The following is an 18227-nucleotide window of genomic DNA, read 5'->3' as shown; positions in this document are numbered from 1 at the left end:
AATACCCTGGTTGTGGATAGAGAGGATTTTGTACTCTTTATGGTGGATGTTGTAAACTGTGCTGCTCAGGCTCAAAGCAGAACTGAAAGGATCAGGATCATTGCTAAAGCTGCAGGGAGATTCCTTGGAACAAAGGAGCTCGATTGGGCAGATATAGAAAACAGGCTAAAGGCGCTAAATGGGAGTCGGAGTGATGGGGGTCTGCTTGTGGGGAGTCAGAGTGATCAGAGTGACGAGATGGGGGTGGGGGTGGTCTCCTGTCCTCGTCCAGTCTCGTAGACGCACGGCTACCAAGCGGCGACATCAGTGGAAATATTAAAGCCTATAGAATGAAGCCTAAAGAATAAAGCTGTATGGTGGAAGCACCGAACGTCAAAGAAGGAGAGGAAGATGAAGAAGAGTCTCCCTGGAATAAAGCCGGTCGGTCTCTGAAACAACAACAACTATTCTAGTCACAAAGACATATCATGACCTCATGGGCTTTGTAACACCATAGCAATGGAAGGAGTACTTTTACGGACTACGACAGAGTCTGAGGACTACGAAAAGTCTGAAGAATAAAGTCTGGCGGTAATGCAACACTTGGATGCCAACCGCCATAAAACAACAACAACAACAACAACAACAACAACAACAACAAGAATAAAGTCTAAAGCATAAAGTCTAAAGAATAAAGTCTAAAGAATAAAGCCTGAAGAATAAAGAAAGAATAAAGCCTAAAGAATAAAGTCTAAAGCAGTCTAAAGAATAAAGTCTAAAGAATAAAGCCTAAAGAATAAAGTCTAAAGCATAAAGTCTAAAGAATAAAGTCTAAAGCATAAAGTCTAAAGAATAAAGTCTAAAGAATAAAGTCTAAAGCATAAAGTCTAAAGCATAAAGTCTAAAGAATAAAGCCTGAAGAATAAAGAAAGAATAAAGCCTAAAGAATAAAGTCTAAAGCAGTCTAAAGCATAAAGTCTAAAGAATAAAGTCTAAAGCATAAAGTCTAAAGAATAAAGTCTAAAGAATAATAATTCTAACGCTAAGACCGCGGCATGAGAGGAAATGTCCCATCAAAATAAAAGAGGAAGTGAAGGCACCTGCACCCCTGCTGGCCAATTGTGAAAAATACACAATATCTTTAATGCACGTTTTCATGGCGTCTTGAGAATACAATCCATGAGTTTCCATCAAATCAGACAATGTTGATGAACAGATTTGCAAGTGAAATTAAATATTTTTGATAGGAAAAGTAGTTGCTCAAGCTGCCACACTTTCCCCGGCACAGTTAATCCTAGGGCCGTGTAGCTACTTCAACTAAATGACTCTTATGTTTCCATCTTGTCATCTTCATATCTTACAAAAGTAACAGTGACTCCCACAGGGTCTGACACACTGCGCCCGGTAAACGGTTTCAACACTATTCTAATTAAAAACAAAATCCCTTCGGTCATGACGTCATTGCGCGTGTTTTATTGTGAAACATCCTGCGGCGAAGCGGCGCGTTCCCGGGGTGACTTCCGGCGCCTTGACGCGTCTCAGTAGGGGCGGGGGCTGGAGTTGGGTGTTGCCTCTCTGTGTCTGTGATTCCACGGGAGCTCCTCAGACTCAAACACGCCGCGTGGCCCTTGCTCGTTCCCGTCCCGTCCCGTTAAACTCCCGCATTTCTCTCCGCGCGCACCACCGTCCCGCCACCATGGGAGTCGAAGGCTGCACCAAATGTGTCAAATACCTGCTCTTCCTCTTCAACTTCATCTTCTGGGTAAGATTACGACCACATTTATTGCCATATTTACCACATTTAGCTCCCGTGTGTGGTGTTTTTTGGGACCGCGTCGTTTCTCGTGATTTAAACCGTGGACAATGGCGCTGGTTTTAAAGGAGAATCTGCGCCGTGCCTTTCCCTTTGTGCACGTGCAACATTTCCATTCTCTATTATTTTTTTTCCTTTATCTTCTCCTTTTTTTCTCCGCGTAATGAAAGCGCGTGCGCGTGGCGGGAATGGGGAATAACGGTGCGGCTCGTCCCGTCGCTCCCGACGCCGCGCGGGTCGTGTTTTGGGACTCTTTTCAAAGCGCGCGCGTGTGTAACTGGTTAAAACGTTAGAATCGCGATTAAAATCACTTACTCGACGCGGTGTTTGTTACGTAAAGACCGTTTTTAGTCGTCCCGTGCGCGCGCGTGGGCCTACGTCACAAGAAGTACAATAAACCGAAAAAAGTTTGTTTACTTTGGGATTCTTTTTTAGTGCAAAGTTAAGTCTGCTGATGCTTTGTTTGGATTCCACCCTCCTCCCAACTTCTGTGCGTGTACGCGTGCGTGAGAGTGTGCGTGAACGTGTGCGCGTGCGTGAGGGTGCGCGGGAGGTGGGGTCTGGGGGGCGGGGTTTGGGGGGCTGTGGTGGTTTCCATTTGGTGACTAAAGGCCCATGGAAACAGTTAGTGGGTGTTTTAGTTTGTCTCCTGGTTTTGGGAAACCCGAATTAGACTCTTTACCGTATTCTTCAAACTATAAGTCGCACCTTTTTTCATAGTTTTGCCCGGGGTGTGACTTATACTTATATACTTATACTCCAGTGCGACTTATATATGTTTTTGTCTTCTATATTATGCAAGGTTTTTTTGGCTGGTGCGACTTATCCTTATATACTTATACTCCAGTGCGACTTTTTCTTCTCTATTGTGCATTTCTTTTGGCTGGTGCGACTTATACTCCGGAAAATACGGTCATTGGACATGTAAAATATGTTCTTGCGACTGGAGTTCCCTCTCTATTCTTACACTTTTGTTTTCTCCCTGAACAATGTACGACAAGCTTTTTATACCAGCGCAGTACACGACACGCAACTGTTTTTAAATAGAGTTTTACTGTAAGGGGCGTGGCCAGTCTGTGACCTCACCGCGCCTGCTACGCCAGAGAAATACTTTAATCTAATGTGATAAGTTTAAAGATTATACGCGTTATGCCTGCTGAACGGAGACCGAATTAATGCTCGCGTCTCGCCCTGTCCTCCATGTCCTCGCCCGTCCCGTTACCGGACAGCGCCTGGACACATGGCGTCGGTTACGGTGCATTAACAGGCTGACATGTTGCAGACGGCTTTGTGTAATGAGGGCTTTGCTGTACGTAAGCGGGGCAGACAAAAGCTGTTGCTTGTAACGTGTCTCTTACGCTCAACTCAGAGGAACGACGCGCAATACGCAAGTTCCCTAAAACGTAAGACGACATAAGCGCTCGTAATGACGACGGAGCTCTGCGTTATCGCGCTCACAAGCTACCGAAGCCACAGATTGTTGCGTTTTTATTTTGTTTTCCATCTCCAGCAATCACTCTCACACCACGTTCCTACTTAAGTGTCTCGAGGACAAAACCGCTCTTACAACAGCAGCATTTGATCGAATTTGTTGCAGAGTATTTCACATTTAATCCATATTTTTGTGGCGTTCTCGTTCGTTCGTCTCCAGACAATGAGGCAGACGCCAAAAGTGATCAAATTAGTCATATATATGAAATTATCGCGTCGTGTCCTCTGTGAACTGCTGTCTTTTTATATCCACCCAGTAAAAGCGAAAGTACTGAGCGGGAAACATAAATAACGCAGGCGCAGCTGTCGGTCGTGACAGTTGGTGCCGGGATCCAGCTCCATTTAGTGCTAGTTTATGAGAAGTCGTCGTTCTCTGTGAGCGAGTCGTGATCTTTGTGTGTTTTTTGCACTTCTAAACAAAAAACAGGCACAGGTTCGTCTACATCTGTGAACGATTTCGTGCAGGCGCTTGTGCTTCCGAGAGGCTGGAATGAACGGATTAAGTGTAGCATTGTCTTTGCAAACGGCGAGCTTCCACAGTCGTTACCTTAGAGATAAACGACTTGCTGAAATAACGTGTTCCATATGCGATTGGAGCATGGGAAAGTGGGCGTGGTTTAGAAAAGTCAAAGAGTATAGAAGGTTAATTTAAAATCGTATGCATATTGGTGTTGTATTTTTTGTGTTGGTGATGAAAATCGATAATTTAATCAATGGCTGTTGTAGATTAAGGGTTGGATTCAAGCCTAAATGTGAAAAACCCATTCAAAATAATTTACTTAATTTACTGTATTTTCCTGAGTATAAGTCAAATAGTAGTTTGTCCTGCAAATTGCAAGAGTGTGCTGAACGCAGACCTGAGCAGGGAGAAAGAGAGAGAGAGCCTCTGTGACCCTGGACTTTTCATTGATGTTCAGGGGGTCAAAAATACCTGAGGTGTGGCAGAAAGAATAAAGTCTAAAGAATAAAGTCTAAAGAATAATAAAATCTAATGCTAAGACCGTGGCACGAGAGGAAATGTACCATCAAAATAAAAGAGGAAGTGAAGGCATTCATTGTGCCTCTGCTGGCCGATAGTGAAAAATACACAATATCTGCAATGCACTTTTTTCATGGCGTCTTGAGAATATAACCCATGAGTTTCAAACAAATCAGACAATGTTGAGTTTTTCACACAATGGGTAGGGGGCGCTATAGAGTGAATTTGTTACATGGGTATTAATTATTTCCAATCAGATCATAAAAACACATTAGTGAGTGAAATATGAGCTCCGTAGATCAATTCCAATAGGCGTGACGTGTGAGACCGTAAGGAATATCAACATTTTTTAAAAAACATTTATTAAATTTAAATGTCTGTAGATGCAAAAAGTGTTGTTTTGCTCGATCGGACAAAAAAAGTCAAAAGTGGCGGCGCCACTTTGATTAAACATGGCTGACTTCCTGTTTATCATAGAGCGATGCTGCCAGGTGTGGTTTACTCGTCAAAGGTCAGAGGTCAAAGGTAGCTCTATCACTGTCCCAAGTCTCATGTGCCTAGGCCAAAGATTAAGAGTTTCAAGTTCTCGCAACCTCCATTTTATTGGAGTTCGGGCCGAGCTGATCGTGTCTATGTCCCATGTGTGACTTTTCATCGATGTTCAGGGGTCAAAGATGCTCGAGTTGTGGCAAAATGACCATGAATAACAATAATAAGAAACCGGGCAAGAACAAAGACTCGTCACATTCGGAATGGCTCGAGCCAATAAATGAATGGATATGTACAAACCAAATAAAAACAAATTAATATGAACCCAGATTGTGCCCTTTAAAGGCCACTCGTGGCTTCTGTCCGACTGTACGTGGTCTGTGTACGTGGTCTGTGTACGTGGTCATTGCACATACTGTGTACGTGGTCTGTGTACGTGGTCATTGCACATACTGTGTACGTGGTCTGTGTACGTGGTCATTGCACATACTGTGTACGTGGTCTGTGCACGTGGTCATTGCACATACTGTGTACGTGGTCTGTGTACGTGGTCATTGCACATACTTTGTACGTGGTCTGTGTACGTGGTCATTGCACATACCGTGTATGTGGTCTGTGTACGTGGTCATTGCACATACTGTGTACGTGGTCTGTGTACGTGGTCTGTGTACGTGGTCATTGCACATACTGTGTACGTGGTCTGTGTACGTGGTCATTGCACATACTGTGTACATGGTCTGTGTACATGTTTTATTGTTCTGTGGCATTAGACAGACTCCAGAGGGAAACGTGCTAATCCTATAATCTGTCATATTTGCATTTTGTTTAATTATTCTTTTGACAAGCATCGTTCCTACTTTTCCTTAAATGAGATGAGATTAGTCAACCTTTTGTCCCACAATGGGGAAATTCAAGTGTTGCAACACGGATTACGTACAGAAACAGATAGGTACAGAAGTATAATAATAAAAAACATTTTTTTTTAAACTACCAAAAACCCCAGATAATGTATATTTAAGTAATAAGTAAATAATAAATCACTTTTTCCATTCACATCCCATTTTGTTTTTGCTTTTGTTTGTTTGACCAAAAAAACCTAGATGGGGGATTTCCAGTATTGCAACACAGATGAGGCACAGAAATGTTAAAAAAAAAAACATATCATTTATTTTTGAAGAACAAACCGATAATTTTTTTTTTTTTTTTTAAGTAAATAATAAATCAATATTTATCCATTCGCATCCCTTTTTTTACTAGTTAAAATTGACAAAGACCTAGATGTCTGATTTATTCAATGGTAAGAGATATTGCTAATCGTACCGAAAAGTGATTGTGATGTGATTTTACTGATGCATTAGCGCGCTGGTGTGGGCTAGCTCCTCCCCCCGCGCTAACACGTAGCCCACTTTAGTCCTTTTAGTTTTATTGGCTGCTCTAAAGTGCTCCTGCCCGCGCGCCTGTCGGAGCTGAACACGTCCGGTGTGCGGGTGAAAGAGCGGGTTGTGGTCTGTGGGTGAAAGGGGCGGGTTGTGGTCTGAGGGTGAAAGGGGCGGGTCGTGGCGTGCGGGTGAAATGGGCGGGTCGTGGCGTGCGGGTGAAAGAGGCGGGTCGTGGTGTGCGGGTGAAAGGGGCGGGTCGTGGCATGTGGGTGAAACGGCGTGTTGTGGTGTGCGGGTGAAAGAGAGGGTTGTGGTCTGTGGGTGAAAGGGGCGGGTTGTGGTCTGTGGGTGAAAGGGGTGTGTCGTGGTGTGCGGGTGAAAGGGCGGGTCGTGGCGTGCGGGTGAAAGAGGCGGGTCGTGGTGTGCGGGTGAAAGGGGCGGGTCGTGGCGTGTGGGTGAAACGGCGTGTTGCGGTGTGCGGGTGAAAGAGAGGGTTGTGGTCTGTGGGTGAAAGGGGCGGGTTGTGGTCTGTGGGTGAAAGGGGCGTGTCGTGGCGTGTGGGTGAAAGAGGCGGGTCGTGGTGTGCGGGTGAAAGGGGCGAGTCGTGGCGTGCGGGTGAAAGGGGCGGGTCGTGGCGTGCGGGTGAAAGGTCGTGGCGTGCGGGTGAAAGGGGCGTGGCGTGTGGGTGAAAGGGCGGGCTGTGGTGTGCGGGTGAAAGGGGCGTGTCGTGGTCTGTGGGTGAAAGGGCGGGTCTTGATGTGTGCTCCGTGCAGAGGGTCGGCCCTGCAGACCGCCGTGTTAAAAAGGAGACCTTCTGTTTCCATAAATCAAAGTGGACAGTGAAAGGGAGGTCATGAGGCGGGAGGGGGGCGGCGGCGCTCTTATGGGAACAGCAGACCACACCCCATCCCCCCTTATACCACCCACTTGAACATGCCCCGCATTCTGCAACACCCCTGTCGGCTGGGCAACGGGCAGAAATAGACACCGGAGGAGTTAAAGCGAAGACATGGGAGGTGTAGTCATGACGACGTGACGCCCGCTTCCTTTTCTCTGTCAGATATTCAGTGAAATTATGTATATTCTAACATATTCTGTGTAATCATATCCACTTATATTAATTAACATTATTTATGCTTAATTCAAAATGCCTTGGATAGAGTATAACAAGTAAATTACATTAAACATGAATTATAAAGCTTTTAAAGAGTTTTCCTTGTGGTAAGACGCACCAAATGTGATTACACAATTACACCATGTTTTACACCGTCTTTAACAACAATAATCATGAGAAACACACACTATTCTGTCTGCCCCGTCACGGCTGTGTTTGCGGTCCGACTACCGTCTTAACTATGTGTCATTATTCACAATAACCACTGTGATAATTGCAATATCCTGCAGTCAATTGTGTTCTCTGGTGATCTGTTCTAAGATATTCTGAATCCTTCTCGAGTTAAGAGGCTTTCCAGGAACAAACTGGTTGTGTAAAGTTTCCAATACTAAATAATTGGCGTTATCGCTGCACAAACATGGCACCGGCTCAAAGCTGTTCAGCCTAAACTGTGGAAAACTGTTTTGTAACACTTGATAAAGAGTTTAGAAGAGTGAAGGGGGAACTGTTTTGTTTAACACGACTCACATTATTGTACATCTTTATATATCGTCTGGAGTTAAGAGGAGACAGCTATTGAGAAAGTGGAAAATGACACGTAAAATGACTTGTACTTGTGGAATGCCGTAATAATAGTTTGAGTGGCAGTGGTTACTTGGTTCTATCGTCTAATGTGCTGATGCTGGACGGTGATTTTTCCAGTCGTAGTTCTAACTTTCGAGTGTTTCTTTGTGTTTGTAGCAGTGTTGGAAAAGCACCACAGGCGGGTTTCTTCCATGTTACTGTGATTCAGGCTCAGGAGTCATGTGAGGCTTCCCCCAGTGACTCACACATACCATAATGACCGCTCCAAGGCCTTGATGAGCTGCTTTTATGCCTCTTCTGTATCTTGACTTGTTTGTAACGGTGTTTTTGACAAACGCTGATACTTCCTTTATGTCACGTTCACGTCACGCTCTGCGATTCTTCCCGATTCTTAAGAGTTCACTTAAAAGTTATAAAGTCATGTTGCGGTGGCGCTCCCGTGTGTGTGTGTGTGTTGAATTTCTGCGCTCGTAGCAGTTACGGTGTTGATCCGGTTGCTAGGCAGCATCTGGCCCCGGCTCCAGAATGGCCCCGGCTGAGAAAGGACAGAGAAGGCGGCTAATCCCATTTTAGCGCAATTTTAATAGCTCCGACCGGCGCTAACGTGTCCTGAGGTGACATTTAGCTCTGGATGAGTTGATCTCTTTATTTGACTGAGCAAAAGTGTGAAGTTTATCGAGTCGTGGGATGTGGTGGTGATTCTGCCCGTGTTTGTGCAAAAGTGAAGTTATATTTAGGATTTCTTTGTCTAAAGTTTAGGGGTCGTAAACCTGTGAGAACAATACGTTTCACAGCGGCTCAAAGTCTTCCCCAAGGATACTGGAAAGTGTTAAATAAAAACAAAGACAATCCTTAAATTATTGCAGTTTTTTTCACTTTGTTTAAACTTTATAAATTACAAGTCACTACCCAACAAGATGATATTAAAGTCTGATCCTTCTGCAAAACATTCTGATGTTTTAAATCAAGTATCCATGCTTTTTGCCTGTTTTTCAAGAGATAAAAAGGTTAAAAATGTGTAACATATTGTAATTGGCCAAAGAAATAAAAGTACTGTATTTTCCGGAGTATGAGTCGCACTGGAGTATAAGTTGCACCAGCCAAAAAATACATAATAGAGAAGAAAAAAAAACATAAGTATAAGTTGTACCCCGGCCAAAACTATGAAAATATGGTATGCCATGTACAGTGAGTACTTAATGAAGAGAAGGCAAAGTGTGGCAACATAAACCAGGTTGGGCATAAACAATCACTAAACGTTTCTTCATATGTAAAATGTCGAGGTGGAACGAGACGCGATTTGCACAAAACGAGCGCCGTTGCCATTGCAATTAACCACTCAAAAAAACAAAATATCTTCAGAAAATCCCCTATAAACTGACACCCATGAACAGATACGAAGATTACGACTCTAAAATGTTGTGTATTGAAGTAGTTTAATACACAAGTACATAAAGTAAAGTAGTCTTGTTCGTCGGCCTGAATCGCTCTCTGCGGCTCGGCTTTAATGCGCGCCATCAGTTCAGTAAACAACTTTTATGTTGCGCGTTTTAAATGGAGTGAAAGTGATCATGGTGTTTGTGTTCCAGCTCGCGGGAGGTGTAATCCTGGGCGTGGCACTGTGGCTGCGGCAGGACCAGAAGACCAGCACCCTGCTCGGGATCCAGTACGAGGGCGCCCAGGCTCCCAACACGTTCTACATCAGTACGTATGGCGCATCCAACCTCTCCACGGTCACACTTCATGCAACAGTGATTTACCAGTTATGGCTTAGTTATTAGCATGCAACAATGATTCACCAGTTATGGCTTAGTTATTAGCTCTGTTTCAAGTGGTGGTGGTTTTAGTGCTTGTGTTCAACCTTCATCCAATCGCCTTTTATCTTCTTTTTTTTAACCGTTGTTTCTGTCTCTGTTTTCATATTTATCATCTTTTTTTCTTTGTCGTGCTGCCCAATGTCGAGTGCTCTAAACTACAGCATATACCATATTTCCAAGACTATAAGTCGCACCAGCCAAAAAAGTCATAATAGAGAATAAAAAAACATATACAAGTCGCACTGGAGTATAAGTTTTTGGGGGAAATGCATTTGATAAAATCCAAGACCAAGAACAGACATTTATCTTGAATTGCAATTTAAAATTAAAGCCGCAAGCGGCATCCAACGGCCCTCGCGGGCCGCCGGCCTTCCGACTCTGCGCTTTCGACTTGATAAAGATTGCGCCCTTATTGTGTTGAATTAAAAAAGAACTTGACAGACGGCGACACATTGGACATGGCCAATCCAGTGCAAATGAACACAAGTGTCAGTCAAATTTGCTGCGCCGCCGCACAGAGACCGTAGCACTTGGAATAAAAATATGGATAAGTTTTGATGCCCCACTTGTGTAGATGATATTTTCCAAATATGAACTTGATCGGACAATCGCCCTAGGAGGAGTTTGTTAAAGTGTGAAGCGTAAAAATGTGGTGATTTGAGCGATTCTACGATTTTCCCATAAGGATAACATGGGATGTTTCTGTCATCGCTACGGTTACGCCGTACAAAATATGACTTTGGCTCTCATACTTTATGATCAGGATGGCAAATTAGAATTTTGTGCAAAATATAATGTCATTGTCAAACTACTGTTTATAGGCCACTCTGAAGGCCAAATAGTCAGAATTCTGGGAAACGTTTGCGGCTCCGTCGCACAGAGACCGTAAAAGCTATCCTTAAAATTTGCATAACTTTAGATGCCCCACTTGTCTAGAGGACGTACACCGATTTTGAGGTCGGTGGGCAAAACGCACTAGGAGGAATTCGTTAAAGTGTGAAACAGAAAAATGTGGATATTCGAGAGATTTACCGGTTTTCCCATAGGGATAACATGGGAGGTTTATGTCATCGTTACGACTACGCCGTAAAAATTAAGGCATTTGTCTGATTGGCTTTTTTGATCGGGACGCCAAAATAGAATTTTGGGTAAAGTTTAGAAAATTTTGGTAGAACTAATTTTTGACCTTCAATGTTAATTTAAAGGTCACTCTGTAGGGGGCGCTATCGCGCCCATTTAAATTTTGTCATCATAAACTGGTCCAAACTAGAAAGTTGAACAACTGATTCAAATTTGGTCCTAATCGGACTTGTTTTGATCAAATGGGAACAATTTTTAGATCTGCAATATTCCAAAATAAGTTGTCCAACTTTGCGGCTGCGCCGCACACAGACCGTTAAAGGTATCTCAAAAAATTGAATAACTTTAGATGCCCCACTTGTCCAGAGGACGTCCGCCGATTTTGAAGTCGGTGGGCAAAACGCCCTAGGAGGAGTTCGTCAAAGTTTGACGTGAACAAAATGGCTAACACAGTGTGTTTTCATTTTCAAAGGAAGACTGCGGGCATAGGGTAAGTCTGGGGGCGTGGCCACAATGATATTTTTTTTTTGTCCTCACGAGAGGAATGCGTGTCCCGAATTTCGTAGCTTTACGCCAAAGTTGACCTCGGGGCGTCTCCCATAGGCGCAATGTATTTTGACTTTTGTCGGTGGCGCTGTCGCGCCATTTTTTAACCCAAAAAACAATGGCCCAGAAAAAACAAAATTTTTCGCCGATTTTGAATTTTGGGTAAAGTTTGGTGAGTTTTTGAGCATGTTCAGGGGGTCAAATTAGAGCTCAAAAAGCAGAAGAACAAGAAAAATAATAAAAATTAAAGCCGCAAGCGGCATCCAACGGCCCTCGCGGGCCGCCGGCCTTCCGACTCTGCGCTTTCGACTTGATAAAGATGGCGCCCTTATTGTGTGTTGAATAAAAAAAGAACTTGACAGACGGCGACACATTGGACATGGCCAATCCAGTGCAAATCAACACAAGTGTCAGTCAAATTTGCTGCGCCGCCGCACAGAGACCGTAGCACTTGGAATAAAATTATGGATAACTTTTGATGCCCCACTTGTGTAGATGATATTTCCCAAAGTAAAGCTTGATCGAGCTATTGCCCACGGAGGAGTTTGTTAAAGTGTGAAGCGTAAATGTGAACATTTCAAGGATTTGGCGTTTTTCCCATTTGTGACAGTATATTTGCAGCTCCACGGCACAGAGACCGTACCACCTAAAATCAAAATATGACTAACTTTTGATGCCCCGTTTGTGTAGATGATTTCCCCCAAATATGAGCTTGATCGGGCAATCGCCCTAGGAGGAGTTTGTAAAAGTGTGAAGCGTAAAAATGTGGTCATTTTAGAGATTTCGCTGTTTTCCCATTTCTGACATATATTTGCGGGTCCGCCACACAGAGACCGTAGCACTTAGAATCAAAATATGGGTAAGTTTTGATGGCCCGCTTGTGTAGATGATATTCTCCAAATATGAACTTGATCGGGCTATCGCCCTAGGAGGAGTTTGTTAAAGTGTGAAGTGTAAAAATGTGGTGATTTGAGCGATTCTAGGATTTTCCCATAAGGATAACATGGGATGTTTCTGTCAACGCTACGGTTACGCCGTACAAAATATGACTTTGGCTCTCATACTTTTATGATCAGGATGGCAAATTAGAATTTTGTTCAAAATATCATGTCATTTGGAAAAACTCTTGTTTATAGGCCACTCTGAAGGCCAAATAGTCAGAATTCTGGGAAACGTTTGCGGCTCCGTCGCACAGAGACCGTAAAAGTTATCCTTAAAATTTGGATAACTTTAGATGCCCCACTTGTCTAGAGAACGTACACCGATTTTGAGGTTCGTGAGAAAAACGCACTAGGAGGAGTTCGTTAAAGTGTGAAACATAAAAATGTGGATATTTGAGAGATTTTGCGGTTTTCCCATAGGGATAACATGGGAGGTTTCTGTCATCGCTACGACTACGCCGTAAAAAATAAGGCATTTGTCTGATTGGCTTTTTTGATCGGGACGCCAAAATAGAATTTTGGGTAAAGTTTAGAACATTTTGGTAAAACTAATTTTTGACCTTCAATGTTAATTTAAAGGTCACTCTGTAGGGGGCGCTATCGCGCCCATTTCAATTTTGTCAGCCTAAACTGGTCCAAACTAGAAAGTTTAACAACTGATTCAAATTTGGTCCTAATCGGACTGGTTTTGATCAAATGGGAGCAATTTTTAGACCTGCAATATTCCAAAATAAGTTGTCCAACTTTGCGGCTGCGCCGCACACAGACCGTAAAAGGTATCTCAAAAAATTGAATAACTTTAGATGCCCCACTTGTCCAGAGGACGTACGCCGATTTTGAAGTCGGTGGGCAAAACGCCCTAGGAGGAGTTCGTCAAAGTTTGACGTAAACAAAATGGCTAACTCAGCTTGTTTTCATTTTCAAAGGAAGATGGCGGCCATAGGGTAAGTTTGGGGGCGTGGCCACAATGTTTTTTTTTGTTTATCCTCACGAGAGGAATGCGTGTCCCGAATTTCGTAGCTTTACGCCAAAGTTGACCTCGGGGCGTCTCCCATAGGCGCAATGTATTTTGACTTTTGTCGGTGGCGCTGTCGCGCCATTTTTTAACGAAAAAAAAAATGGCCCAGAAAAAATAAAATTTTTCACCGATTCTGAATTTTGGGCAAAGTTTGGTGAGTTTTTGAGCATGTTCAGGGGGTCAAATTAGAGATCAAAGCGCTGAAGAAGAACAAGAAAAATAATAATAATTAAAGCCGCAAGCGGCATCCAACGGCCCTCGCGGGCCGCCGGCCTTCCGACTCTGCGCTTTTGACTTGATAAAGATGGCGCCCTTATTGTGTCTTGAATAAAAAAAGAACTTGACAGACGGCGACACATTGGACATGGCCAATCCAGTGCAAATCAACACAAGTGTCAGTCAAATTTGCTGCGCCGCCGCACAGAGACCGTAGCACTTGGAATAAAAATATGGATACCTTTTGATGCCCCGCTTGTGTAGATGATTTTTCCCAAAGTAAAGCTTGATCGAGCTATTGCCCACGGAGGAGTTTGTTAAAGTGTGAAGCGTAAATGTGAACATTTCAAGGATTTGGCGTTTTTCCCATTTGTGACAGTATATTTGCAGCTCCACGGCACAGAGACCGTACCACTTAAAATCAAAATATGGATAACTTTTGATGCCCCGTTTGTGTAGATGATTTTCCCCAAATATGAGCTTGATCGGGCAATCGCCCTAGGAGGAGTTCGTTAAAGTGTGAAGCGTAAAAATGTGGTGATTTTAGAGATTTCGCTGTTTTCCCATTTCTGACATATATTTGCGGGTCCGCCACACAGAGACCGTAGCACTTAGAATCAAAATATGGGTAAGTTTTGATGCCCCGCTTGTGTAGATGATATTCTCCAAATATGAACTTGATCGGACAATCGCCCTAGGAGGAGTTCATTAAAGTGTGAAGCGTAAAAATGTGGTGATTTGAGCGATTCTACGATTTTCCCATAAGGATAACATGGGATGTTTCTGTCAACGCTACGGTTACGCCGTACAAAATATGACTTTGGCTCTCATACTTTTATGATCAGGATGGCAAATTAGAATTTTGTTCAAAATATCATGTCATTTGGAAAAACTCTATTGTTTATAGGCCACTCTGAAGGCCAAATAGTCAGAATTCTGGGAAACGTTTGCGGCTCCGTCGCACAAAGACCGTAAAAGTTATCCTTAAAATTTGGATAACTTTAGATACACCACTTGTCTAGAGGACGTACACCGATTTTGAGGTTGGTGGGCAAAACGCACTAGGAGGACTTCGTTAAAGTGTAAAACATAAAAATGTGGTAATTTGAGAGATTTTGTGGTTTTCCCATAGGGATAACATGGGAGGTTTCTGTCATCGCTACGACTACGGCGTAAAAATTTAGGCATTTTTGTGATTGGCTTTTGTGATCGGGACGGCAAAATAGAATTTTTGGGTAAAGTTTAGACAATTTTGGTAAAACAAATTTTTGACCTTCAATGTTAATTTAAAGGTCACTCTGTAGGGGGCGCTATCACTGCCATTTCAATTTTGTCAGCCTAAACTGGTCCAAACTAGAAAGTTTAACAACTGATTCAAATTTGGTCCTAATCGGACTGGTTTTGATCAAATGGGAGCAATTTTTAGACCTGCAATATTCCAAAATAAGTTGTCCAACTTTGCGGCTGCGCCGCACACAGACCGTAAAAGGTATCTCAAAAAATTTAATAACTTTAGATGCCCCACTTGTCCAGAGGACGTACGCCGATTTTGAAGTCGGTGGGCAAAACGCCCTAGGAGGAGTTCGTCAAAGTTTGACGTAAACAAAATGGCTAACTCAGCTTGTTTTCATTTTCAAAGGAAGATGGCGGCCATAGGGTAAGTTTGGGGGCGTGGCCACAATGTTTTTTTTTGTTTATCCTCACGAGAGGAATGCGTGTCCCGAATTTCGTAGCTTTACGCCAAAGTTGACCTCGGGGCGTCTCCCATAGGCGCAATGTATTTTGACTTTTGTCGGTGGCGCTGTCGCGCCATTTTTTAACGAAAAAAAAAATGGCCCAGAAAAAATAAAATTTTTCACCGATTCTGAATTTTGGGCAAAGTTTGGTGAGTTTTTGAGCATGTTCAGGGGGTCAAATTAGAGATCAAAGCGCTGAAGAAGAACAAGAAAAATAATAATAATAATAATATTTTTAGCAAAAACAATATAGCCGTTTTTACTATAACAACAAATGATACATCGTTTGAAAGCTCTAAGCCTTCCCGATGCCGCCATGGGGTGGAATTATCATTACGAGCGCTTACGCGCTCGTCACTCCCTATTCCGTCGGGATGCCCCGCCCACTCCCCATAGACTCCCATTGATTTGAGCAGATACAAGCATGGCCCATGCCTGCGGCATGGATTCTCGCATACGGGACGATGCCAGGAGGGTTTTTGGAGGAATGCAGCGCTTCGCGCTGCTGTTGTCAACAATTAGTGAATGGGCTACGCCCATTCACTAATTGTTGACTATTTCTGTCATAGCAGGAGTAAGTATGCATGATCCATGCCTTCGGCATGGGCTAGTTCACTGTACTTGCCAGGGGCGACGGGGTACCAAACATGCGGGCTGCGCCCGCATGTTTGGTCAGACAGTTGCAACGCTGCCTTCGGCAGCGTTGCGGGAGCAATAGGCCCTCCCCCTGCTGGGGCTCGGGCCTAATAATAACAGATGAGAGAACATGGTGAATAGGTGTACGTATGCTAACGCTAACACCTTCAGCTACATGACGCACAGACAGAACTGTGGTAAGTGTCTGGTATGTTAACGTAACATATGAACAGTTATTCAGATAACTATAGCATAAAGAACATGCTAACAAGTTTACCAAAGCATCAGTATTACCCCAAATCACTAAATCCATTGAATTCTTCTTCCTCTGTGTCACTTCTAAACAACTCCAGAGGTAGAGGAAGTGCAGATTCTTCTTCTGCGTCACTTAGAGCCTAGAGCGCCCTCTTGTGGTTGTCGGTGTGAAAATAATCAACGTGTGAAATGCGCTTGCCAGTGTAAAAATAACGAATAATATCACATACAAGTCGCACCCCAGTCAAAACTACAAAAAAAGGTGCTGCTTATAGTCCGGGAAATACAGTATTCCAAACTCCAGATCCGTTCCCGGCGCCCACAAATTGTCATCGAGGAAGTCAAAACACAAGTCAAATCAAAAGTTCTACTCTGAAGTAATTTTGAAGAATGCCATCCAATCCCGTTTACCGTATTTTTTGCACTATAAGGCGCATCAAGCGAAACAAAACCACACAAAATCGCTTCTAGAATTCACCCATATATAAGTCGCACTGGATTATAAAGCGCGCTGTTGTTTTTGGAGAAAATTAAATGCTTTTAAGTGCGCTTTATAGTGCGGACAATACGGTACTCTTTTACGGCGTACTGTAGGTCATAGTTTCCACAAAATGCCTTGCTGCCTCGGACGAGCATCAAAACGAAAGCCTCCGCTTTACTTTGCGCTTAGTGGGTGGAAAGAAAACATTAAACTTGTGTCTTGTAAAAGGGAAACTGCAGGAAAGTGAAAATATACACCTGGAAATACCCCACGCCAGTATCAGACCACACAGTTGGATTTAGTTTAGTCAAAGCGCCACCTACAGGTCGGACGACTCGTTCAACTAAAATACAGTTAAATATATTAATAATTTTGCTAAAAAAATATGGAAATGTCATCAGAGAATAGCAAATTTTTTTAGGTTTGTAATTTCACTTCCTTTTTGTCATCACACTAGGAAATTACCCAGAAAACATTGGGCCAAAACTCATCTAATGTCACAATTATTTTATTTGAGAAATAGAAATATCAATGAGAGCGACTTTATTTTGTTGAATTAAAGGTGGTATGGACGATTTTTTTTCAGCAAATTTTTTATCATATTTCCTCGTGGCGTGGATAAATCATTTGTCCTGCCACGTATCAATCATAAAACGCACCTATCGCTCACCTGCAGCCGCGTCAGGCTCGTCCCCACGTTTCCGCGTGCCTAAGCGCATGGATCTATCATAAAATAGTTCCCTCAGTGTACGGGGCAAAATGAAGACGGAGAAAGACAGTTCGAGCTGACGCAGAAGTGGACAGAAATCTACAGGAGACGAGAGATGCGATGCGCTCCGTTGCGCTAATAAACAAACGCACGTGTGTGTTGTATCAGTCCGCACGGGGGAGGGGCATGCGCACTTCCGCCTGCGTTCTCAAATCGCCGAAAAATCGTCCATACCGCCTTTAATTTTTAGAGTCAAAAAAGTTGTTATTTTTATAAATTCTCTTTAAACTTAACTTTTTTTTTTTTCTCTACAAATACCTGCTCGATTGGTGTAAAACTGATTTATATGTACAACAGGTACAAATACACCAAATACAGTCAAAATTAGAACCGTAGTTAATATGGCCTGAATTTAAAAAGGGAGAAAAGTCTGAAATATACTGGACAAAACATAATACTCAACGACCGTTTATTTCCATGAAAAATACGGTCAGATCGATATTCGTGTACGTGTCAGCTTTTCCTTTTCAGATTGACAGATTGTGACGGAAGCGTTATGATGTGTAACGATGAAGCCGCGTCAGTATTAATGCTCTCCACAAATGGACATCCTTTAGCGAGGCCGTATCGATTACCACAAAAGGAAATATCCATTATTAACGAGCTGCGGATAACGAGGTGACGCTTTAAGAGCCTATACATCAGCGGCGACAGCGGCTTGACGTGCAGCTCAAACCTAAAAACTTCCTGAATTTATAAAAGCCGCTAATCCTTTATGAGTAGTACCATGTGTCCTTCTGTAACGCTCTGACCACAACATGAACTTTAGGGCTGGACCGCAATAATTACACTAATCTAGCCGTGTTGGGACTGAAATTAATTAATGTAAAGAAGTTGTGATGTCAACATTTTCAAAACGCACCCATCGTAACAGTACTTTCTTTTTGATTCATATTTTGGCCT

General features: G+C 43.1%; 1 protein-coding gene across 1 annotated transcript in view; it reads left to right on the top strand.

Moving 5' to 3' along the window:
* Window positions 1-1611: 1611 nt before the first annotated feature.
* cd81a (CD81 molecule a) overlaps window positions 1612-18227 on the top strand; it is a 33700-nt gene continuing 17084 nt past the window's right edge. Inside the window, exons 1-2 of the mRNA XM_072465338.1 lie at window positions 1612-1741; window positions 9419-9533. Coding sequence (XP_072321439.1) covers window positions 1676-1741; window positions 9419-9533 — 181 coding nt within the window. The 5' untranslated portion in view covers window positions 1612-1675. The remainder of the gene's footprint in view (window positions 1742-9418; window positions 9534-18227) is intronic.

Source organism: Eucyclogobius newberryi, unplaced genomic scaffold, assembly GCF_026437365.1.
Source record: "Eucyclogobius newberryi isolate DKJ021-1_F unplaced genomic scaffold, fEucNew1.0.hap1 SCAF_5, whole genome shotgun sequence".
NCBI classification, from domain to species: Eukaryota; Metazoa; Chordata; class Actinopteri; order Gobiiformes; family Gobiidae; genus Eucyclogobius; species Eucyclogobius newberryi.
The sequence above is the reverse complement of the archived record's forward strand: the minus strand, read 5'-3'. Positions and strand labels throughout refer to the sequence as shown.